General features: G+C 50.3%; 1 protein-coding gene across 1 annotated transcript; it reads right to left on the bottom strand.

Moving 5' to 3' along the window:
• Positions 1 to 17,889: 17,889 nt before the first annotated feature.
• SUSD2 (sushi domain containing 2) lies at positions 17,890 to 24,932 on the bottom strand. Its single transcript, XM_016187154.2, has 15 exons — positions 24,771 to 24,932; positions 23,323 to 23,527; positions 23,026 to 23,177; positions 22,519 to 22,686; positions 21,767 to 21,941; positions 21,443 to 21,644; positions 21,157 to 21,242; positions 20,798 to 21,066; positions 20,549 to 20,692; positions 20,311 to 20,463; positions 19,451 to 19,699; positions 19,065 to 19,337; positions 18,733 to 18,909; positions 18,539 to 18,641; positions 17,890 to 18,421 (listed from the first exon to the last, which is right to left on the bottom strand). Exons 1-15 carry the CDS (start codon positions 24,844 to 24,846, stop codon positions 18,397 to 18,399), a joined length of 2,457 nt encoding a protein of 818 aa, XP_016042640.1. The 5' UTR covers positions 24,847 to 24,932; the 3' UTR covers positions 17,890 to 18,396.
• Between the last annotated feature and the right edge of the window lie 261 nt (positions 24,933 to 25,193).

The following is a 25,193-nucleotide window of genomic DNA, read 5'->3' as shown; positions in this document are numbered from 1 at the left end:
ATATCCTCTTTCATTTACTATCCGATTTATTTGAGTCTTCTCCCTTTTTTGTTTTTTGAGTCTGGCTAAAGGTTTGTCGATTTTGTTCACTCTTTCAAAGAACCAACATTTACTTTCATTGGTCTTTTGTATGGTTTTCTTACTTTCAATGTTATTTATTTCTGCCCTAACTTTAGTGATTTCTGTCCTTCTAGTTGCTTTAGGGTTCCTTTGTTCTTCTTCTAGGTCTTTAAGATGTGTAATCAGGCTGTTTATTTGTGCTTTTTCTTGTTTCCTAATGTGCACTAGTATGGCTATGAACTTCCCTCTCAGTACTTACTGCCTTAGCTGTGTCCCAAATATTTTGATAGCTTGTGTCTTCACTTTCATTGAACTCTCAAAACATTTTGATTTTTTCCTTGATTTCCTCTTTGAACCAGAGGTTGTTAAAAAGTGTACTGTTGACCTTCCACATTTTGGGGTTACTAATCTTCTGTTGATTGTTAAGTGTTAGTTTAATTCCACTGTGCTCTGAGAAGATGCTTGGGATGATTTCAATGCTCTTGAATTTGCTGATGGTTTATGGCCTAACATATGATCTATGCTTGAGAATAACCCATGTGGACTTGAGTAGAGTATGTATTCCCGTTTCTTGGGATGAATGACTCCGAAAATGTCCAATAGTTCTAGTTTATCTACCTCCTCATTTAGCTCCCTCATGTCTTTATTGATTTTCTGCCTGGATGATCTGTCAAGTTGAGAGAGTGGAGCGTTGAAGTCCCCTACTATGACTGTGTTGCTGTTAATATATTGCTGTAGCTTTTTCAGTAGATGTTTGATGTATTTAGATGGGTTCTCATCCAATGGGTGCATAGATGTTAATAATTGTTAAGTCCTCTTGATTGACTGATCCACTGAGCATTAGGTACTGTCCATCCCTGTGTTATTTAATTTTATTGATTTTAAAGTCTATCATGTCAGAAATAAGAATAGCTGTTCCTGCCCTTTTTTGTGGGCTGTTGGCTTGTATGATAGTTTTCCAACCTTTCACTTTGAGTCTTTATCTTGTTGAGTTAGGTGGGTTTCCTGTAGACAGCATATTATTGGGTTGTGTTTTCTGATCCATCTGCCTACTCTGTGCCTTTTAATAGGTGAATATAGGCCATTGACATTTATTTATATCAAAGATTGAAGATATTTTAACGCCATTATTGTAGAGTTTTAGAGTGTTCTGATATATGGCATATTTATGGTGGTCTGACTGTTTATAGGAGACCTTTCAGAACTTCTTTTAGGGCAGGCTTGGTGATGGTTGATTCCTTCAACTGTTGTTTGTCTGAGATGGTTTTGATGCCTCCATCTAGTCTGAATGACAGTCTAGCAGGATACAGTAGTCTTTTTTGAAAGCCTTTCTCTTTGAGCACTTGATAGGTATCTTGCCATTCTCTTATGGCCTATAGTGTTTGTGTGGAGAAGTCTGCTGCTAATTTTATGGGTTTTCCTCTGTAGGTGACTCTTTGTTTTTCTCTTGCAGCCTTCAGGATCCTTTCTTCATCCTTATTCCTTTCCATTCTAAATATGATGTGTCTTGGTGTCTTTAAGTCTGGGTTAATTCTGTTTGGGACCCTCTGGGCTTCTTGAATCTTTATGTCTTTGATATTGTCTAGACTAGAGAAGTTTTCAGCTATTATGGCCTGCTTTCTTCACCTCCCTCTCTTTCTTCCTTTGGTAATCCAATAATGCGTATATTGTTTCTTTTGAAGTCATCCCATATGTCTCTGTGGTTGTTTTCAGTATTTTTTTATCTCTTTTTGAGATCTCTTCCTTCTTTTTAGTTGTCTCTAATTTGTCCTTGATCTTGCTACTTATGTCTTCAGCCTCATTTATTCTATTCTCTTTTCCCTCTACTGTTTTCTGGAGTTCAGCTATTTTGTGTCCCTGTTCTGATACTGTATTAACTTGTTCAGCTAGCTTTGTTCTTAGATCAACTATTTCAGCTTTCAGCTCTCTAATAACCTTGAGATACTAGTGTTTTCTTCCAGAGTCTCATTTGTTGTTTCTGCATTTCTGATGACAATTCTTTCAAACCATTTACTCACTCCTGTGATTATTTCTTTAACTAGTGTTTGGATGTTGACCTCATTATTTTGTGCTTCAACCTTTGGGGTGCTTTTAGCTGGACTCTTGTAGGACAAGTTAAAATTTCCTATATTTCTTCTTGTTGGTTTAACCATTCTATATAGTATGTTATGAGGTGCCTCTCTCAGTAGTTTTCAAATTACTGATCACTCTTGCTTGGATTGACTTGTGTCTAAGTAAGGTCCTTAAAGGGCTCACAGCTGTGGAAATTAATAGTTGTTTCAATATTATTTCAATCCCTGAGTTGGAGCACAGTGCCTTTTAAAGCGTCTTTTGTTCTTTTTCTTCCCTGTAGGCTATGGGAGCCTGAGGGCTTTTAAACTATAAGTGGGCTTCTTAGCTTAATCCCTCACTCCTGACCAATAGATAAAGCAGGGTGGGGAAGAGATAATACAGTGGTTATGCAAAGAGACTCTCACACCCCAAGGATCCCAAGCTTCATGCTCAATTCAGCTTCTCTGCCAAGCCGGGCAGCACTGTGAGTTTCTGAACAAATTCTGTTTATAGTCTGTAGGTTCTGAGGCAACTATTCACTATGTTCTCATCAGGAGAACAACATGGAAAGGCTCCCACCACACAGCCCCACTGCTAGGCCACCTAGGTTTAGATCTTCTCCTCAGTTTCCTGGTTAGTTCTTTGTCCCCCAGTGTAAGCACAGGGCCTCTACCCTGCTGCTCCAGATTCTCAGGGCAGTAGCAATGGAGACTCACAGTTGCATTTTGTGAGTCTTCAGGGATTCCTCTCCTCCCTTTAGCAGTCTTTTTTGTTGGTAAAACAGATTGGAGGTGGTTCCTCAACTGATAATATGCCAGACTGTTACCAACCACTTAACCTCTCCACACGTATTTGCACTCACCAGTGACTTGATGGTTTCCTGAAGTTGTTCTAGTCCTGCCTTGTTACAGATGATTTCCTTTGGTATTCCTAGTTGATCTGGGAGAGGAGAGGAGAGGAGAGGAGAGGAGAGGAGAGGAAAGAAACATAGCTGCTGTTGCTCTGTCATATTTTTTAAAGGAACTTTAAACTCATATATGAAGGTGAGAAAAATACTTCTGACATCTTGCAATATGGTTAGCTACTACCAGATGTGTGTGTGTGTGTGTGTGTGTGTGTGTGTGTGTGTGTGTGTGTGTCTGTGTGTTTGCAGGAGCCAGGATCCTGGCTGATGACTCCCCCATGGTGATCTCTGTCAGCCTTGCTGATGGCAAGAATTCAGCTGACAGAAGTGGCCCCCAGCTGACAGTTCTGTATGCTTAGTTAAGATGGTGATTTCTACATGTTATCTTAAATCAGGTCTTACAATAAGGTCCCAAAGGAGTTAAAGTTAACCACAAATCTCCTTAAAGAAACTCAGGAGGGGGCCGGGCAGTGGCATACCAGGTTAAGTGCACATGATATGAAAGCACAAGGACTAATGCAAGGATCCCAGTTTTAGCTCTTAGCTCCCCACCTACATGCTGTAGGATTGCTTTGCAAGTAGTGAAGTAGGTATGCAGGTATCCCTCTGTCTCTCCTCCTCTCTATCTCTCCCTCCCCTCTCTGTCCTATCCAATAAAATAGAAAAAAAATTGGCTTCCAGGAGCAGTGGATTCCTAATGTTGGCACTGAGCCTAAGAAATAACCCTAAGCAATAACAGAATTAGCCAGATAAAGGACAAATTAGAGACAACTAAAAAGAAGGAAGAGATCTCAAAAAGATATTAAGAGATACTGAAAATAACCACAGAGACATATGGGATGACTTTAAAAGAAGTAATATACGCATTATTGGCTTACCAGAGGAAGAAAGAAAGGGAGGTGAAGAAAGCATTCTGCAGGACATAATAGCTGAGAACTTCTCTAGTCTAGACAACATCAAAGGCATAAAGGTTCAAGAAGCCCAGAGGGTCCCAAACAGAATTAACCCAGACTTAAAGACACCAAGACACATCATATTTAGAATGGAAAGGAATAAGGATGAAGAAAGGATCCTGAAGGCTGCAAGAGAAAAACAAAGAGTCACCTACAGAGGAAAACCCATAAGATTAGCATCAGACTTCTCCACACAAACACTACAGGCCAGAAGGGAATGGCAAGATATCTATTGAGTGCTCAATGAGAAAGGCTTTCAAAAAAGACTACTGTATCCTGCTAGACTGTCATTCAGACTAGATGGAGGCATCAAAACCATCTCAGACAAACAACAGTTGAAGAATCAACTATCACCAAGCCTGCCCTGAAAGAAATTCTGAAAGATCTATAAATAGTCAGACCACCATAAATATGCCATATATCAGAACACTCTAAAAATCTACAAGAATGGCATTAAATTATCTTCAGTCATTGATATCAATAAATGTCAATGGTGAATTCACCTATTAAAAGGCACAGAGTGGCCAGATGGATCAGAAAACACAACCCAACCATATACTGTCTACAGGAATCCCACCTAATTCAACAAGACAGACACAGACTCAAAGTGAAAGGTTGGAAAACTATCATACAAGCCAATGGACCACACAAAAAGGGCAAGAACAGCTATGCTCATATCTGACATGATAGACCTTAAAATAAATAAAAAGTTACTATGGATATTACTTAGCCCTCAGAGGATCAATCAATCAAGAGGACTTAATGATTATTGTTGGGCAGTACGCCAGTCCCCCCCCCCCCCGCTTAACGCTGTGGTCTATTTTACATAATCACTGTTTTACCTGAGACCTGCCCTGCCTGCAGGGCACTGGTTTAATCCCACTGGTTTACACTCTCTTTTCGCTCCACCCCATCTCCTAATCACACCCTGTTTTCCACCATTTAATCCCACTGCTTTGCACTCTCTTTTCGCTCCACCCTCTCTTCGTCACATCCTGTTTTCCACCCTACTATTTCCTTCTTGGTGAGTATAAATACAGATTCTTTTCTGATTAAACACATTGGATTGCCTTCTGGCTCCGTGAGTCCCAGAGTCTCTCTCCTGCAACACTAGCCTGACACGAGTTCCTGATCCCTCTCCCACACAGCAGCCTAGGTTGGCTCGAGTTCTCTCCAACCCAGAGAGCACGTACTTGGGAAGAAGCACCCTCAGGCTATCCCTGCATCTGGCGCCCTAACAGGTACCTACCCCTCGGCTTCACACACAAGCAGCAGACTTATGAGAAGACAACTCAGATAAGTATATGCTGCTTGGCTATTTGCAACCTCGTGTTAAGGCACCATGATTCTTTCTTTTCTCTTTTCTTTCTTATTATTTTCCTGAGACCTCTCCGTAACGGGTGATCCTTTCCAAACCCTGTACTCTTTTTCCTTTATACAGTTTTTATATCTCTGGAACATTTTTCTTGGGCACATCTTGGATCCTTTTGACCATGGTCGCAGCTTTTAGGGGATATATAGGGCAACCTCCCAAAAAGGCTATGGGACTTTGAGGCTAAGGTCCAAGAGTTAAAGGAAATAGTCATTACGCTTACCCAGCACCATAAATGCTTACAAGAAGAAGCAAAGCCTGTCCCAATCCTGACCCACCCTAAGTCCTCTGTATGTTGCCCTGAGGCTCTTGTTTTGGCAGACACATGTCTGGATTCTCCTGCGGCCTCCACAGCTGCTTCTTCGGCCACCCCCGTTTTGGCAGACACATGTTTGGATTCTCCTGCAGTCTCCACAGCCGCTTCATTGGCTGCCACTTATCCAGCGGCTTCCACTTCTGTGACTCCTCCCCCTGCTGCTACACAGCTATCAGAGCAAGTCCACACATTCCCAGTCAATGTTACCCCCAATAGACAAAAACCTCAGGTCTGGTATCCATACTCCTCCACAGTCATTAAAGACCTTTGTCAGGCTATTAAGGAGAACGGAATTCATGCTTCATGGACCAGGTCCATTTTACAAGGCTTCCTCCAGAACCTTAATACCCCCCAAGATTGGAGGGACATAACTCGCGCTACGCTCCCAAGCCTCCTCTTCCTACAATGGGAGGCATTTTTTCATGACGAATGTTTACAGAAATCGCGGGAAAATAGTCAAAATCAGCCAGAGGGGAATTTTGATGCATCATTTGTAATGGGTCATTTGGAAACAGGAATTCAACAGGCAGAGGCCAAGTTTCTACCTGGTTATTTTGATCAGGTATGCCTCTGCACATTGCAAGCATGGGAGAGGTTAACACCACCCACGGGAGCAGACTCAGCCCCCATTCTCTCCCTTCGCCAAGAACCCGATGAATCCCTGGCTAAATTCATTGCCAGGGTCCAATCGAATTTGGAAAGAAAGATTTATAATCCTGATACCTGTTTTCTCCTCCTGCAGTCCATTGTCTGGGATGGCATACTTCCAGATTTCTGACAGGAATGTCTCAGTCTTAAAAACAAACATCCAGATACCTGGATTTTAGCCACACAGGAGCTTAGATCAAGCTGTTGTCAGGCACCTACATGCAGGCCTGTGCAGCTACCCTATATAAGCGAAAGGGGGCTTGCTTTCAGTGCGGTCGCCAAGGGCATTGGCGTAACCAATGTCCAGAAAATAAACCGCGACCCTGCCTCCATTCAGGGCAACCCCACCTCCAGTCAGGGAGCCAGAGACCACGAATGCCTTGTCTCAGATGCCAGAAAGGGTTTCATTGGAGGAGAGATTGTTGGTCAAGGTTCCATAGAAATGGCACGCCCCTGCCAAATGTAAACAGGGATTTAAACTACCTATTTTGCTGTAATGGGCACACCTCTTAAAACTGACAATGGGACTGCTTTTACCAGCAAACAATTTAAAGATTTTTGTTCCCTCTGGAACATTTCCCATACTACAGGCATTCCCTATAATCCACAGTGACAAGGTATTGTTGAGAGGGCCCATCAAATCCTTAAGGCTCAAATAAAGAAAAAGGGAAATGTACCCCCCCAATATCCAGCTCACAAAAGCCTTAACTACATTAACTCTTTTTACTATTTACAAAAACTCAGACCAACCTCCTATTATTCTTCATTGGCAAACACCATCCACCCTCCACCCTCCCAGCTATTAAGGTCAAATGGAAAGACCCACTTGATAAAATTTAGAAAGTGCCTGACCCCCTATTGACCATGGGAAGGGGTTTTGCATGCGTTTTTCCACAGAATTACTCAAAATCTGTCTGGCTTCCTGCCTGCCATGTCCAGCAATACCCGTATGATGGCGCTGCTATCCCTGAGGAACAAGAAACACTGCAAGAGGACTGGATGCAGGACACAACCCAGGATCCATAATAGGACATGGAGGAATCTGAAAAATCTGGTTCACAGAGCTCTCTCTCTTACCCCCCCTTCTCTGAATGCCTTATGCTATGACTGGCCAGTTGTGTTTTGTGAAAGAGTGAGTTGAGAAAAAATCCCCAGTGATAACCCTGGAGGAAAAAAAAAGAGAGAGAGAAAGAAAGAACCAGACATCACTCTGGTACATGTGCTGCTGGAGACTGAAGTTGAGACCTCATGCTTGAGATTCCAGTGCCTGAGGTCTGGCTATGGACTAACAGCCAACAGCAAAGACAACAAATATCAACAGCTATGAAGTCCACAAACTTTACTAGATTGTAGCTGGGACATCGGCAGACACAGAGGCCTCTCTCTAGTGGCTGCTGGTGTGTATGGACAGGGTGAGGGGGGTGTAGGACTGAGGCCAAACACTCAGGCTGGGAGCTCCAGCAACAAATGGCACCATTTTCTCAACAGCAGTCAAGGCTGCACACAGTGCTGACTGTGAGAGGGGGGAACCTTTGAACTTTGGCCTGAAATGAAAAATCCATAGGCTGCTGGTGGACCTCCACTTCTGCATTCCAGTATCCGAGTGGTGGGCTCTGATTGTGACCAACCTGATCTTATCTTTATTGTCAGCACCCTGATGGACTCTGTAACCAATCAGCTTGTGTTGTACTCAGCTTGAAACATAAAAGTTGAGTACACTGCTTGTGCTGGTCTGGTAAGAAGTGGCCTATAACCCGTTAACGTAAAATAAATGTAAATCCCTGCCCTCCACATGGCTTCAGGTCTCGTTCTTTGGTTACTTTGAGCTATAATACAGAATTTTTATTACAGGCCCATGACCTCAAGGGTGAGAATTTGCTGAACTGGTGGTGTAGCAGGGGATTTGCCAGACCAGCCTGGTCTGCCTCCCCACATGCAGGCAGACACTCAGAAGGTGATTTGTGGCAGCTGGCAGCTAAAAGGCAATAGGTGACAGCTGATGGCCAAATGGTAAACTTGAGTCCTGCTTCTTCAAACATGCATTCTCCATCCTGCAATGTGTCCTTAAAATATGAGGGCAAAATAAAGGTCTTTTCAAATATTCAGAAACTAAAGGAATTTGTCACCATCAATCCCATCTTGCAGGTGTTGCTGAAAGGAGTCCTGTGGGAATGGTAGAAACAAAGGATTATGCATTATTTATGTGTTTATTCCCTTTGTTGCCCTTTTTTTGTTGTTGTAGTTATTATTCTTGTTATTGATGTCACTGTTGTTGGATAGGACAGAAAGAAATGGAGAGAGGAAGGGAAGACAGAGAGGGGGAGAGAAAGACACCTGCAGACCTGCTTCACTGCTTGTGAAGTGACTATCCTGTAGGTGGGGACCCGTGGGCTCGAACCGGGATCCTTGTGCCAGTCCTTGAGCTTTGTGCCACCTGCGCTTAACCCGCTGCGCAACTGCCCGACTCCCTAGGATTATGCATTCTAACTGAGGTGAACAGCAGCAGAATAGAACTAAGCACAACACAAACAAGAAAGAACAACAAAATAGGAAAGGGGAGGGAATTGATGGGAAGAACAATTCTATCAAATACTAGTTAGTCTAAGACTTAAAAGATACAATATGTTAGCTACTACATTTATGATAAGCACAACACAAAACAAGGAACAGAGAGTTAACAGAAAAAGTACAAGTGAAATTGGTGAGGAAACCACCATAGAAACCCATCCACACACACACACACACACACACACACACACACACACACACACACACACACAAAAATGACAGAAAAAAATGGAGAAAACATCAGCAACCTAAAACAACCTTAAAACAAAAATCAGAATAGATGCTGTGGGGTTGAAGAGGGGCCCCAAATAGTGAGAGCAGCTGTTGGCCCATGGCCAATTGTTCCTTGTTTCGTGTGGATATTTCCACTGGTGCCCATCCTGTTATAACTATAAAAAGGTGGGACGAGAAGTGATCGGAGTCTCAGACTCTCCCTTTGCTTGGAAGGGTGTTGGCAGCCCAAGCTTAAGTTGATAAGAAAGGCTCTTGCTATTGCATGTGATTCTGGTCTTATTTGTGTGAGATCTGGACTCAAATTTTGAGCATAACAGATGTAAGTAAGCCACAGAAATCAGTAATCACCCTAAAGTATGCTTCTTTGCCATGCATACAACCTAGGTTTGAGATTGGTCCCCACTGTATTAAAGGAAGTTTTGGTACTATTCTCTCATTCTCCATCTCTCTCTCTCTCTCTCTCACCTCCCTCTCTTTCTTTCTCTCCTTCCCAATCTCTATCTAAAAAGGAAAGAACAAAGTCAACCCACAAAAGTGAAAGTCTGGCAATGACAACAAAAATCCAGTTTGAAATCTGAGATTGATGTTTAGATATTCTCTAGACATTTTCACTCATTTGGGAGAAGTACAGCATGCTCTGATCAAGATTCTGTAAAAAAAAAAAAAGTTCCATACCCTCTTTATGGGGTTATTGTATATCAGATTATGTTCACTTTTTTCAAAGTGTCTCATAGTAGGTTAACATGTTTGACTATATAGAAGTTTAGTACAAGAAAATATGGATTATACAGTTCATTCTGTTATGCATGTAAATATAACAAATTTTAAATAAAAGCAATCCAAACATAGCCTTGAATAATAAAAATAATCACCTTAAACGTGAAAAGCCTAAATTCACCCATCAAAAGGTTCAGAGCAGCTAAATGGATTAAAGAACACAATCCATCTATTATGTGTCTCCAGGAGACACAAGTTCAAGGAAAAGATATACGGGGGCCAGGGTAGATAGCATAATGATTATGCAAAGAGACTTTCATGCCTGAGGCTTCCAAGTCTCAGGTTCACCCCCCCCACCCCCATAAGCCAGAACTGATCAGTGCTCTGTTAAATAAAAGAGAGAGAGAGAGAAACAGAAGCTTAATGTAAGAGGATAGATAGAACAATACTCAAGGGGGTCGGGCGGTAGCGCAACAGGTTAAGCACACATGGTACAAAGTGCAAGGACCAGTGCATGGATCCCAGTTCAAGCCCCCAGCTCCCCACCTGCAGGGGAGTCACTTCACAGGCGGTGAAGCAGGTCTGCAGGTGTCTATCTTTCTCTCCCCCTCTCTGTCTTCCCCTCCTCTCTCCATTTCTCGCTGTCCTATCCAATAACAACATCTATTATGACAATAATAATAACCACAACAACGATAAAAAGCAATAAGGGCAACAAAAGAAAAAAATAGCCTCCATTAGTAGTGGATCTGTGGTCCAGGCACCATGTCCCAGCAATAATCCTGGAGACAAGAAGAGGAAGGAGAAGGAGAAGGAAAAGGAGGAGAAGGAGGAGGAGGAGAAGGAGGAAGAGGAGGAGGAAGAGGAGGAGGAGTAGGAGGAGGAGGAGAAGGAGAAGAAGAGGAAGAAGAAGAGGAAGAAGAAGAGGAAGAAGAAGAGGAAGAAGAAGAAAAAAGAACAATACTCAAATGGAAGATTATAATCTCTGCAATTTGGGGGGTGGTGTAGTGGCTGGATTCCAGGCTCAATTTTCAGCACTGCATATGCTGGAGTGGAAAGTTCTATTTTTTTTTCTCTCTCTCTAGTTAATAAGTCTTTTTTTTTTAAAAAAAAAATTTTTAAGTAGGGACCGAGCAGTGGCATAACCAGTTAAGCATACATAGCACTAATAGCAAGTACCTGCTCAAGAATCTGGGTTCGAGCCCCCAGCTCCCTACTTACGGGGGGATGCTTTACAAGCAATGAAGCAGGTCTGCAGGTTTCTCCCCCTCTCTCTCTCTCTCTCTCTCTCTCTCTCCCCTCCCCTCTCAAGTCTCTCTATTCTACCCAATGAAATGCAAAAAAGGGTCTCCAAGAGCAGTGGATTTGTAGTGCCAGCACCAAGCCCCAGCAATAACCCTGGAGGCAAAATTAATTAATTAATATTAAAAAGTAACCAAAATATTGATAAGAGAAAAAGCAATGAGAACTTTGTCAAGAACATTTATGCCTCCTATATACGAGGGACTCAGAAAACTGAGTAACTCACACATGGCCTCAGAGGCTAGTGTTTAATTTTTTTTAATGTATTTATGAAAAGTAGTGGAGGGAGAGAACCAGAACACGTGTGATGCTAAGGGTCAAATTTGGGACCTCCTGTTTGAGAGTTCAACCTTTTACCCACTGTGCCATTTCCCAGGTTTCACTTGTCTTTAAAATATTTCTTTCTTTGAGCCTGGGTTTCGGGGTGTCTCTCTCCTTCTCCGGCAGGATATCCTCCAGGGGAAAGGTAACGGGCTGGTTCTTTCTCGCTCACGACAGGGGTGACACGAAGTAAAAGACACCAGGGGACTCTTAGCGTGAATCTAGAATCTGAGTCCTTGAGTCCCAGAATCCTAGAGTCCGTTTATTGGCAAAATTGACATGAGTTAAATAGAAAAGCAATGGAGGTAATTATTGTTGAAATATGACAGAAATTACAGGTTTCTTAACAGTCAGCATGCCCCTAAGTTAGGGGGCTGGTATGACAGGAATTGATGAGATACAAAACAGTTATTCTCCATGACACAAGCAACTTAATTATCCAAAGGTATTTGAGAGAAGCATAGGGGTTAAACTCGTAGGGTGAGACAGAGAGAAGATGAATATCAAAGAGGCCATATAATTTGGAATTTCTCTTATCTGGGGTCTGAGGTGTGTGATGAAGTGTGTGATAAGGTGTGTTCTTCTGTGATCAGAAGGTGACTTTGAATGAGTGAATCTGCAGCCATGTGGCCTGTGGTTAATGGAGGGAAGTACTGGGGTATCTGTGGGCCTGAGAGTCAAGAAGGAAAGAACCAAGTCTGAGTTTCCCCCCTTATGCTCACCTAGGTTGAGAGAGACTTACCAAGAGGTTATCTTCTCAGACCTCTATCCAAAGATGGGGGTGGTTCTCCCTAAGCTCTATCAGGCTCACACATGTTCCCAACACCTGGGTCTTGGACTTATAAAATTTCACTCACCTATCTCAGACAGACTCCATGTAATCTGGCACTCCCCTCTGAGTGTGCACTCTGCTCCCCCACCCTAGTAAGTCTTATCTACCATGTACTGGTATTCCTGAATTCCTTCTGAACCCTGAGGAGAACCTGCCCCCAGTTTGGGGTGCTTTTTCTCTTGAAAAAGAGAAATCCCGGGATCCCATTCTCAAATCATCTCTCATGGCCCAATAAAACCATTGGGAAGAAATAAACAGAAAGAAACTAGCAGCCCCAGAGAAATATCCTCCTGAAAACTCCATTCAATATCTTTTTCATCAGTGTTGTAACAAAAACTTGTGATTTGAGTGTTGTTTTCGCCGGGCTGGCTTCATGGGCGGGTAACAGACGACCAGGGACTCATGGTTGAGCTGTAGGCAGTATCTCTTTATTCATGCAGGACGCAGCACAATCTAAGCTGAGCTAAGCTAAACTCAAGGTACCCTAAAACTCACAATGCTATCTTTATATATACTTGCCAAGTAGGGTGGAAACAGGATGTGACATACAGAGGGTGGAGAGAAAAGTGACTGGTGAAAATCAGAGTGTGACAAGGAGGGGGCGGAGCAGGCGAGAATCCTATCACTGAACCACCAATGCCCTGGAGGGAGGGTGGTGCTTGTTAACAGCGGTTATGTAAATAGAATGCAGTGGTTATGTAAATAGAATAGTGTTAAGCAGGGGGGATTTAAACCAAATGAAACAGAAGGGGTCTTATGCATACCAACATTTGAGGACCTGACCGGTGGACACTTGGCTTATTTCCATGCCTTCACTCTTAGTGAGTGATGCCTCTATGAACACATAGCTCAGGCCTCCCGTTTTCCACTTCCTCTGGGCAGCTACCCTGTAGTGGAATGGCTGGGCCACAGGGAACTTGGACTGCTCATGTTAGAAGGAATTTGAATGTTATATTCCATAATGACTAGACCAGGGCCAGTGTGCCTGTCAACATACGACTTGTACTTGAAAGAAAAGTTAAAGATATTGCAATTGGCACCAGTCAAGAGTCCAGCCAGGGAAGCAGGATCACAATTGTGGTCACAGGGTCTCTGAAAGGCAGTTGTGGCTTTTTTTTTTTTTCCAGAGCATTGCTCAGTTCTGGCTGATGGTGGTACAGGGGATTGAATCTGGGAATTCAGAGCCTCAGGCATGAGAGTCTCTGCATAACCACTATGCTGTCTCCCCTACCCAAAGGCTGGGGTTTTAGATGCATGCAGGGGGGTGGGGAGGCAGAGTGCTAAGAGGAAAGATGTGCTGGAGTGTGGGGTAGGGAGTTGTGGGGAGATGGACTGCACCCTGAGTTCTGTCCTTGTTGCCAAGGGTGACACATCTGTGCTGCAGAAGCAGGGACTGGATGGCAGGAAGTGGAGCTCTGGCCTGCTGCCTGAGTCAACAGACAGCACAGCATCTGAGTGCTGATTCATTCCCACCCTCCACATCAGCCTGGGAATCTCTCATGGATTATTCTTACCCAAAACTCAGAGAGGGGTTCTGGGAAGAGTGGCTCAGCCAAGCTGAAGTGGACAGGGCCCTCATAACAGTTTCTTTTGTCTGTCACAGAGCAAGACACAGAAGAGCTCAGGGAGCCAACTGGAGAGGGCCAAGGGCTTGGGGTGTCTCCCAGGTTGCTTATTCACTACTTGTGAAGCATCCCCATTACAGGTGGGGCATGGGAGCTTGAACCTGGGTCTTTGTGATTGTGCTTAACCAGGTGTACTACTGCCTGGCCCCTCTTCCTTCCTTCCTTCCTCTCTTCCTTCCTGTCTTCCTTTCTTCCAATAATTTATTTCAATTAAAGAGATAGATAGATAGATAGATAGATAGATAGATAGATAGATAGATAGATAGATAGATATAACCAGAGCACCACTCTGGTACATGCAGTACTGGGATCAAACTCAGGGCCTCATGCTTGAGAGTCTAACACTTTATCCACTACAGCCTGCTCTATTTCCTTTCTCTTTTAAAGACACACTTGCACACACACACAATCTTGTCCCCCGAGCTTCACCACTCCAAGTGGACCTTTTCAGAGGGAGAGAGAGAGCTGCCACAGCACAGAAGTTTTCTCTAGTGCAGTGGGGGCTGGATTCAAGCCTAGAGCAGCTACTCTGTCCAGGTGAGCTCTCTCAACGGAGTCCATTCTACTGTCCACTTGTACTAACTTGAATTTTCTTTTTTTTTTTAAATATTTTTTAGAGAATTTATTTATTTATTCATGAGAAAGATAGGAGGAGAGAAAGAACCAGCCATCACTCTGGTACATGTGCTGCCGGGGATCGAACTCAGGACCTCATGCTTAGGAACTCAGGACCTAGTGCCTTAGCCACTGCACCATCTCCCGGACCACTACTAACTTGAATTTTCTAAGTCCACTGCATAAACTGAATTATATAATGTTTTGTCTGTGGTCTTTTCCAGGTTCATCCGTGTGAAACTGTGTCAAAAGTTCTTTCTTCCTTAAGGCAGATTCACATTCCATTGTCAGTTTATGTTTTATTTTTTTGTTTGAATCACGGCACTAGGTTCATGGGCAGAATTCCATCCCGGCCTGCACAGGGGATCCAGGCTGGCAGGGTTTCCAAAGCCATCCTGATTCTAGCAGAACTGGGGGAGAGCTTAGAGTGTTCCCTGTGAAAGAGCTCCAGGCTGGGTCTGGTTGGGCACCCAGCCCCCATGATGATGATGGCTGGACTTCGGTCATGTGACACCTGGAAAAGCAGTCCAGTGCATGGTGGGGAGAGGCACAGGGCAGGGTGCACTGGTGCATCTCTTGAAATGACTGGGGCCTACTCCTCCAGGAAGCATCCTTGACTTCCCACTGCTGCAGCTTCCCAGCCCCTTCTTCTCCAGGAGAGCACGCCACCAAGATCGGGTTATAAGGAGCCAACCTGGCCCTAGCTGAGAGTTGCCACTGTCCCCATTGCCAGTACCGGCTCCTTGCTCCTGGGTCAGACATTCTCTGCTGCACTGGGGTGCTGAGAAGCCTTAGCAGAGAGGGTTGTCTCCCACAAGGACCCAGGGGAATGCACAGTTCCAACTGCTCATGCTTTTGGGTGTGGGCCTGGGCCTGGGCCTGGGCCTGGGCCTGGGCCTGGGCCTGGCTCAGCACCCCCCCCCCGTACTTCAGTCCAGGAGTAACCATCTCACCATCTCCTATTTCTTTCATGGCTCCCTGGGCTTCTACATTTCCAAGTCCTTGGACAGGGGACAGGGGACTGGCCTTTAGGTTAAATGCCACAGTTCTCTGGGACTATGTTTGGGAGAGGCCAGGCCCAGGCTCTCGGATCCTCCCGCAGGCCTAGCAGCACCCCAGAGACCCCTGTGGGACCTCGGGAAAATCCTTCACAGGTGGGGCTTCCCGTCCTGGCCTGCCCCTGGCAGAGCTTAGTGTCTGGGCCCCATCTGCTGCCTGTGGGTGGGGGCAGATCTTGGCCAAACCAGAAGGAGAGGGCTAGGAGTGTGGAGGCTTAGGATGAAGTTGAGCACCCCAGCTGGCCAAAGAGGAGCTTTCCTCCATCCTCTGCTGACCCCAGACCTGTCTGCTCTTCCCTTTCTCTGAGCCTTTGCAGTGGTTGTTCCTCCACCTAGAAGGACCTAGTTCCCCACAACTCTGGATTGCTCATTCGCCCACTATAGCCCTGTCTGGGAACTGTGAGGGGCCCCTGCCCTCTGTGGTCACACTGGATCTGCTCCCACAAACCCAGGAAGTCTGGCTACACACCCTGAGTGGGGCCCAGCTAGCATGGCCTGGCCCAGGCTGCACCTGGGACTCAGGTTGGTGGAGGCTGGCCATGTCTTGCCTCATCTGCACAAAGGAAAGTACCTGCCTAGTGGCCAGAGGGCAACCCCTCAGCCCAACCCAGACCAGAGCTAGAAGCTCAGAGGGTGGGCTGGGTGGTGGCACACTTGTTTCTTTAATTATTATTATTTTTTACTTTCCCTTTTGTTGCCCTTGTTATTGTTGTAGTTATTAATGTTGTTGCTCTTGATGTCATCATTGTTAGATAGGACAGAGAGGAATGGAGAGAGAAGGAGAAGACAGAGACAGGGAGAAATAGACACCTGTAGGCCTGCTTCACCTCCTGCAAAGCGACTCCCCTGCAGGTGGGGAGCCTGTGGCTTGAGCCAGGATCCTTAGGCCAGTCCTTGAGCTTTGTGCCACCTGCGTTGAACCTGCCACGCTACCACTCGACTATGGCATACTTGTTTATCACCACCCACAAGGACCTGGATTCAAACCCAGCTCCCCACCTCCTCAATTTCTCTCTGTTCTGTCAAGCAGAAAATACAAAGAAAGAGTGGAAGGAAGGGAGGGAGGGAGGGAGGGAGGGAGGAAGGAAGGAAGGAAAGAACTGGTAAAATGGCAGCTAGAAGTTGGTGGATTTGTCATGCAGACACTGAGACACTGAGACTCAGTGATGACGCTGGAGTCAGAAGGGGGGGAGGGGAGGGGGGAAAGAGAAGGAGGAGGAGGGGAAGGGGAGGAAGAAGAAGAGGAGAAAGGAGGAGGAGGAGGTCAGAGGGTAGAGAAGCCTGGGGAAGATAGGAGACTCCCAGATGGAGTCTCAGTCTCAGCTCCTCCTCTAAATGTGCCTCATAAGGTATGGCTGCCTCCTTCAGGAAGCCCTCCAGACTGGACCTGCTACCCCAGATCCCCCAGTTCTACCTAGGATTTTGCCAAGGGCAAGACTGGGAAGGGAGGCTGGAGGCCTGGGCGAGTGCTAGTGGATGGATGCCCTGTGCAACCACTCGCCCCTGAGTTCCAAGGGGGGAGGGGCGGGGGGCGGGGCTTTGCGCATACAGAGGGGCTGAGCTTGAAACTAGGCAGCTTCAGCCTCTGTCCTCTGCTGCCCTCGTGTGGCAATTCCAAACACTGTCAGTTACAGTTCTGTCCCAGGTAGTCTCCACTCTGCTCTTCCTGCCCAGAGCTCTTCATGGTGTGGGCACCCCTCCTCCACCACCACCAGGCTGAGCCACCAGGACTTGCCAATCTCTGACATGGCCCTCCCAGCTACTTTCTTCATCTGCGACCTAGGATGATGCCATGCTGCCCTGCCCAGTCCTCCTGTAGTCCTTGCAGAGTCTCCCCTCCAAAAAAAGGGGGGGGGTAGGAGGCCTTGAGACCTCACTCATCTGGCTCCCAGCCGATGCTGGCATCAGGAGCTGGGGCGGGAAGCTATGCCGGGAGGCCTGCACTCTGGACACTCCTGAGAATTGCCTTGGTCCCTTGGCATTCTTGCTCACTGGCTTGGGGGTGGCCTGAGGCACACAGAGGTCCAGAGCCAGGCCAGGCCAGCTTGCTTTGGGGACAAGAGCTGGTGCCTGTGTACGGAAAGGGCAGGTCAGCCCTCACCCAGGTCTTAGACACCCAGTGTGGCCCCTGCATGCCAGCACTGCCCTTGTGCCCTCAGGGAGTCGCTGATCTGGCTTCTGATTCCCTGGAGAAAGGTGACTCCCCACCCCCACCTTTGTTCTGTGGGTAAAGTGCTTAGGTCCTGGTGGCTGTCAGTGCTGTGCATTTCCTGGGACAACAGGGAATTCCCCAGAATAGAGCAGGACACCAGGAGAGGACAGCACAGGCTTGTTTTCTGCAAGTACAAGCAGGAGGGTGTTCTCAGTGACATCCATCGGGAGCTTGGGGCTGACTCTAGGTTCAGGCTTCTCGGGGCCTCTGAGTCTCAGGCATACAGGGAAGCAGGGCTGCTCAGCCCTGGGGCTGCTGTGTAGGGCAGCAGGCTCAGTACATAGCGATGGATCATCTGAGTGTCAGGTGCCAGAGTGTTAAGAGTTTGAGAGGTAGGCATTAGAATTCAAGGGTCTGGAGGATTTGGGGGACAGGGCCTCAGGGGCTGCACTGCAGGAGCTTGGGGTCCAGATCTGACATGACAGCAAGTTGACAGGTTGAGAGTCCAAGGGCAATAAAGACTCAGGTATCAGGGGCCCAGGGCCAGGCATATGGTGCTGAAGTCCTGGGATGCACATTCTCCGGAGCTTGGGGTTTCTCCTGCAAGGCCGGTCTTCAGTCCTGGGGTGGCCCCATGGTCCTCCTGCTGCAGACTGTTTGCTCTTCCTCAAGGGTGTGAACCCCAGCTAGTCCTGTGGCAGAGATGTGGTCTGGAGCAGGCAGGGTGGTCCCCTGGGTTCCCAGAGCCTCAGAAGGGTGCGGAGGGCATAGCCCTGGGGTGGGCTTGGGTGGGGAGGATAGGCTCTCACCTGCTGCTTTTCCTGCGGCTTAGCAACATGTAAATGATGACGCCCAGGCCCACCACAGCCAGCCCTCCGAAGATGATGCTCAGTAACACTGTGTAGCTGCGGGCTGGGGGGGCAGAAAGCAGGAGCATGAGGAATGGCCAGGCCTCAGGCAACCAGGGGGGTGGGGCAGGGAACAGTGGGCAAGGCATCCTTACCTGGCTCGCATGTCGGGGTGGGCTTGGACCAGGTGCCACCAGTTTGGCACGTGCTGGCCTCTGCCCCCACCAGGCTGTAGCCATTGTCACAGTGGAAGCGAATGGTGGAGCCCACCAGGTACCTGGTGCCATCCTTGCGCCCATTGGTGGGTGGGGCCAGCCAGCCACAGGAAGTCACTGGGGTGGGGACGGGGCACAGACGGCAAGCCTGAGTCACTGGCTGCCACCACAGCCTGGGGTCAGTCGGGGGTCCCGTGTCCCATATCCCCTATCCCAAAGCCAGGGGCTGCTCCCCTCATGTCTTCCATTCCTGGCTGTGGGGGGTGGCTCACCAGGCTGCAGGCTGTCCGAGAGCCGCCAGTGCTGCTGGTGGGCTGCCCTGGTGGCGTTGCCCACATTCAGGCTCCCGCTGGCCAGCACGTCGAAGGTGCAGAAATGGTCATCCCCGCACAACTTGGCTGCCTCTGCTGCCAGCCCAGGGTTAGGGGTGGTCTCCTCAGGGAAGAGGGGCTGGAAGCTGGGGTCATGCTTGGGCCCATGGAGGAAGGTCTTCACCAGGTACTGGGAGTCGTAGGTGAGTAGGGAAGAGGCGTTCTCCACGGCCCCTGGGAAGACATGCAGCAGGCCTGGCTGGAAGCTGGGGGCTGGGGGCCCTCTGCTCCTTCACCAGTTTGCCCCCTGCCACACCACCCCCTTCCCACAGCAGGCACCCACTCACAGTCAGCCCCAAAACTGAACAGCTCCCGGGAGCTGGCCTGGACTGGCAGGACCTGCCCATTGCGCAGGGTGAAGTCGTCGGCTGGGTCCCCATTGAGCGTCCCCAGGAGGCCCTTCGTGTGTGTGATGAACTTCTCCGGCAGCAGCACTGACACACTCAAGAATGGCCCCTGGAGGCTGATCTCCAGCCCAGCCCCAGATGACAGCATGACGGAAACTCGGTCCCCAGAGGCCACAGACAGGAATATGCCTGGGTGCCGGAATGGGGGGGGGGAGGGGAGAGCAGTTAAGGCTGTTCCCACAGACCCTGGGGGGATGGCTGACACTTGTGAGATGAAGAGGGAGGGGTGTATCCCCAAATCTGACCCTTCTCCACTAGACTGGGTCCACATCAGAAGAATGTAAGGTGCCCCAAGCCCCAAAGGGAAGATGACACCACTCACAAGTGTCCCTCATTGCCCCCAATACCAGTCCCTGCTTGGGAGCCAGACATGCCTGTCTCAGCCCTTCCCAGGGACCCCAACACTCTCAGCAGCCACAGGGCACCGGGTATCCCCACATATAACTACTGGAACAAAATGATTCCGGGGACACTGGGGGGGGTAGAGGCCAGGCCAGCCCCCACCCCTATCCCTGGAGGATGGCTCCCCAATTGCCCACCAGTCATTGTTGCTGGGACCGCAGTGGCCACGTGTCTCACTGTCCTGGCTCCTCAGGAATCTGTCCATGTCCTGAGAAAACCACTCAGGTCTCAGGGATACCGTGAATGTTCGGCAGGCTGGGCCCTTCCCACAATGATGCAGGGGAGAGCGACTGATGGGTTCCCCACAGAAAGAGCCAGGGAAGGGGCTGGCCCCTCACCCTTCAGGTCCAGCCAGCTTTGCTCCATAAAGCTGAGAGTCTCCTGGTTCAGCAGCACCTGCAGGCTGCCGCCCACCTTCCGAACCTCCAGCACGTCTGAGTTGTCCTCCTGCACAGCCACGGCCGTCAGTCCCGTGCCCAGGGTCGTGGGACCTGGGGTGGTGGGTGCAGAGAGGGGCCCACTCAACTCCAGCCTCCCAGACAATGGAGCCCAAGCTATGTGGAGCCCCAGGCTCACCCTGGAGCTCAGTTCCAGGCTCGGCTCGGCCTTGCACTCGCAGGTTGGTCAGGTCGGCCTCCAGCAGCACGTACTCGCCGTGCCCATTGAAGGTGAAATTGGCACCATCGAAGGTGATAAAGTGTGGGTCTCCAAAGGCAGAAGCTGAGGAGCATAAGGAGGGTCAGGCAGGTATGAGGTGTGTGTGGGGAGCTATCCCTGCAGCCCTGCCCAGTCATCCATCCATCCGTCCAGGGGGCCAGCACCCACCTATGCGGGGGGGAGTGTAGTGGCGACAGTCACTGGAGGGCCGCCTCTGCATGTAGCGGGGACACTCAGGGGCCCAGAGGCAGCAGTAGTAGAAGCTGATGACGTCATAGAGCCAGTGGGAGAGGCCAGGCACTCGGGGCGGCGCGCGGAACGGGGGTGCCCCCCAGTCATGGCCACGGTCTGGGGTGCTGCCACTGGTGGAGTCCCTGGTGAGCAGCTGTGTGCCATCGGCTGTGTAGCAGCACTGCTGGCCAGAGCCGTACCTGGGGCTGTTTGAACAGCTGGGTCAGGGCTGCCATCACTGGGCCAGGAGCCTGCCCTGGCCCAGCTTGCACCCCCCACACCCTTTGGGTGCTCACCTGGCTTGCACGGAGCGCACACAGTGCACAGCCCCTGGGTGGTAGGTGCACACGCTGCCTCGCTCGATGTCACAGCCGTAGTCCGTCTGGGGGGGGGCATCTGCCGTTGACACCTGCCTCCATCTCTCCCTTCCTTGCCATTCCTTCAGGGTACCTCAGTCCCAGAACTGACCCCTCCCATACCCCATTCTTTGTCTGCCTCCTCCTTAACACTGTGCTGGACCACACAGTAGTTTCTGTGGTGGGAACAGCCACCCGCCTGCCCCTGGCCACAGTGGGGGCTCACATGGAAGCGGCCAGAGTCGGCCTGGGCCTGGGCCAGGGTGCAGGGGCAGTCAGGAAGCTCCTCCAGGAAGTTGGGCAGCTGCTTTTCCAGCTCCTCCCAGGCCAGGCACTGAGCTCGAGCCCAGGCCTGGGGGTCAGCCCGGAAGTCCTCGTCCAAATGCCAAGCCAGTGCATGCTCGTTGGTCCAGAGTGCAGACACATCTCTGCGGGAGGCAGAGGCCCACTAATGTGCCACCCACCCCACCCCACCCCACCCCTGCTTTCTGTCAGGGGTAGCTGGTGCTTCACTCTTAGCTTCCCCATCCTCACCACCAGTGGCTCTTACTTCTGCCCCTCATAGTGTTTGCTGTCCACAATCCTCAGTGCACCCACTTTCCATTTTTGGTACTTTTGAGGTGCAGGTCTTGGAGTGAAGGTGAAGAGGCCAGAGTTGGGGGCATTGGTGGCCAGGGAATAGAGGTATGACCACTGTGCTGTCCAGTTCTCTGAGTAAGGCTTCCCTGAGGGAGAGAAAGTCAGTCAGCCCTGGAGCCTCTCCAAAGACCCCCATAGTGGGGGTGTGGGGGGGTGCTGGCTGCCAGTCTTGTGTCTGTTTGCTTGGTGTCAGCCCAGACCCCCCACAGACAGAGCCTGCACAGGGCTACATCCCTGGCCCTTGGCATCAGTCGCTGGCACTCTAAATAGCTCAGTAGGTAGACAGACAGATTGACAGATAATTCCTACAAGAGGACCTACTCTGCTGCTCCATCAAGGACCCACACTGCAGGAAAACTGTCTCTGTTTGGGGGGGGGGTCATGTTGTGAGGAGTTCCAGTCCTGGGCTCAGAAAGGAGGGTGCATGGGGAAGTGCTTCTGTTTCCAGGCAGTGTACCCGGGGACAGAGAAAGGCCCCATGCTTCTGCCTGAAGCCCCGAAGTTGGGCAGCTGGTGCTTCCTGGCCTGTACTTTCCTTTCTCCACTCCTGCCCAGCTGGGAAGGCACCCAGCACACACGCCAGAATCCCCTTTGCCCCAGCCTTGCAGGCTGGTCACCCACCTGCCCCAGGCAGCGGGTCTGCTAGTCATCACCCAGCCTCACCTGTCTCCTCGTAGCCCCACAGCTCGATGGTGACAGACTGTGTGGGCAGAGAGGAGGTGTTCCAGCTCATAGTGAGGTTCCCCGAGGTGCCAGCAGTGCCATAGTACTGCCAGCGGGTCTCATTCACTAGTTCGCTCTTCTCTGTCTCTGACACTTTGCTGGGGTGCACTGAGAGGAGGGTGGGGAGCAAAATGAGGAGTGAGCAAAGATCTGGGAGCCAAGAGGCCCAGGGGCAGGGGTGCGGTACTGGCTCCCAAGGATAGAGCAAGGCAGCAGCCAGATGAGGACATTCCCTACTCAGGAAGGGCTACCTCTCTGGCTTCCACCTGGCTGTGACCATCCCCTGGCCTGGGCACCAGGGGGTAAGGAGAGGAGCTGGGAGACAGGTGTCTCTGGGCTCTCCCAAAGGACTGGTTCAGCCAGCACAGCAGGGTATGGCAGGCGGGCCCCAGGCGTGGGGAGTATGGGGCTGTGTGCCCAGGGCCGTGCCACCATGCTGGGGCTCACCAGCCAACCAGGTGCCCGAGCGTGGGAAGGAGAGGCCATTGTCGGTGGAGATGGTGAAGGGGATGCGGCCCGTCTCATAGAGGAGAGGCGACACGCAGTGCACACGGCCGAGGGTGTCCACGTGGCCCAGGGTCTGGATACTTTCCTTAAACCTGGGGGTAGGGTGGAGGGGTGGGCAGAGCCTGGCCAGAGCTCCCAATCCTCAGGGACCCTGCCCCTGCCTGGTCAGCTGGCCTCCCTGCAAAAGGGTCTGCAGCCAGCATACCATTGTGCTGCAAGTCCCCTGAAATCTCTCACCTGCAGAGCACACCGCTGGAGGAGCTGGGCAGGCGGAGGTGCTGCACCACAAAGTCCTTGCCTCCCATCAAGGAGCCTGAGTAGGGCGAGATGTCCAGGCAGAAGTCCTGGAAGTCGGAGCAGCAGGTGCGAAGGCCGGCACAGGTGGGGTGGCAGGAACACAGCCCAACCTGCTCCCCACAGCGCTGGGCACAGCTCCTGGTACCTGGAGGGAGAGAGCCCTGAGTGCCTGGACCTGGCCAGGGGTGCTGGGCAAGGCACCCCAGTGCAGCCCCCCCCGGGACTATCAGAGAGAGACAGATCCCTAGGAGACCGCAGGTAGGGGAAGCAGCTTTAGGACTGCAGAGCTAGAAGTTGACCTCAGTAAGGAACCAAAATGAGGGGGCAAGGGACAGTGCCTGCAGAAAGGCCCCTCTGCAGTTTCAGGTGGCACAGGAGAGCACAGGAGAGCCTTGCCCACCAAGGCCCACAGCACCCCCAGATGGTCATAGGAGCTGACCTGGCTCCACAACCTGAAGCATGGGGTGGGGGGAGGGGGACTTATAGAAGGCAATGAGCTAGGCCCCCCCACCACAGGCATATGGCTGGGGACATGGTTCCGTCAGGTCTGAAGCCCCCTGTGCTGCAGCTCCAGCTCTTGCCTGTGGCCCCAAAGGGAACCCCACTCTCAGGGTGGAAGGGGTCTACCCTGCTGGCACAGGGTGAGTGCCGTCCTAGCAGAAGGCATCTCTGGACCAGGGTAGTGGGTGTGGGAACTGTGGCTGGGATCATTGTCCCAGCCAGCTCTTTTCCATCACCCCCAGTGGGGCTGAGTCAGGGGTCTGTCTGGCTAAGCTGAGCCCCCCTCTGCCTATCTCCTCCTCTGCAGAAGCCCCTGGCAAGCCAGAACTCCGATGGATGAGTATTCATTGATGAGGGTGTGATAGCTGGGGGTGGGGAAGGGTGGGGAGGATGCCGAGTGATGCCAGTGAGATCAGTGACAAAAGGGTGGTGTCCCAGCCCTGTGATGGAGACTGGGGGGAGGGGCAATGACATAACCAGTTCAGGACTCAGGTGTGGTCCCCCTGGACTTGCTTGGTTTCCCCCTGCCTGATGCAAACCTAAAATTCCTCTTTTAGCCAAATAGGAACCCTGTGGAGCCAGGGGGACTCCCCCATGTAAGAGCATTCCCTCGTTTGGGGTGCAGGCCAAAGTTCTGGCCATCTGCCCCAACCCCACCCAGCAGTCCCCCAGGGAGAGGGGGGGTGGTTTAGAATGGCTGGATGGCCTTCCTCACTGGTGACCCTGGCCCCTCTTCTCCCTAGTCCCCAGAATTTCTTCCCAGAGCCCCCAGTACAGTCACAGATGGCCTGACAGATGGACAGAGGCTGAGCACAGAGGGTGTCTGCCTGGGTCTGGCTGCAGCAGGCAGATGGACAGATGGGACAGAGGGCAGGGTTGGGGCATACCTGCTGCGGGCTGGGGGCCGGGGCCGGTGGCTGCCACCAGCAGTAGCAGGGCCCCGGGCAGGAGAGGCAGCTTCATGATTCGGCCTGTCAGCAGATCGCGGGCGCGGCAGGGACTGGGCGGCAGTGACCAGATCCCTCCCTGCAGCTTTGCCCCGCCCGCCCCAGGAACGCCCGTCCCACCCCGCCAGGCCCCGCCCAGCTTCCTGTCAAAGTCCACAGGTGCCAGAGTGGGTCAACCTGCCCCGTTAACACATTCCTGGCCCGCTGGCCTGGACCACAGGGGGCTGGGGGCCCAACTTCCAGCAGCCTGAACTCTGCAAACAGCCATACGTGGAGTGGCTGCAGCTCTGCAGAGGGGCGTGCCCCCTCCCCCCCACCTACCAGCCCTCCCCTGCGGGCCAGAGGGGAGCTCTGGGTTGCAGC

This window comes from Erinaceus europaeus, chromosome 1, assembly GCF_950295315.1.
Source record: "Erinaceus europaeus chromosome 1, mEriEur2.1, whole genome shotgun sequence".
In the NCBI taxonomy this organism is placed as follows: Eukaryota; Metazoa; Chordata; class Mammalia; order Eulipotyphla; family Erinaceidae; genus Erinaceus; species Erinaceus europaeus.
The sequence above is the reverse complement of the archived record's forward strand: the minus strand, read 5'-3'. Positions and strand labels throughout refer to the sequence as shown.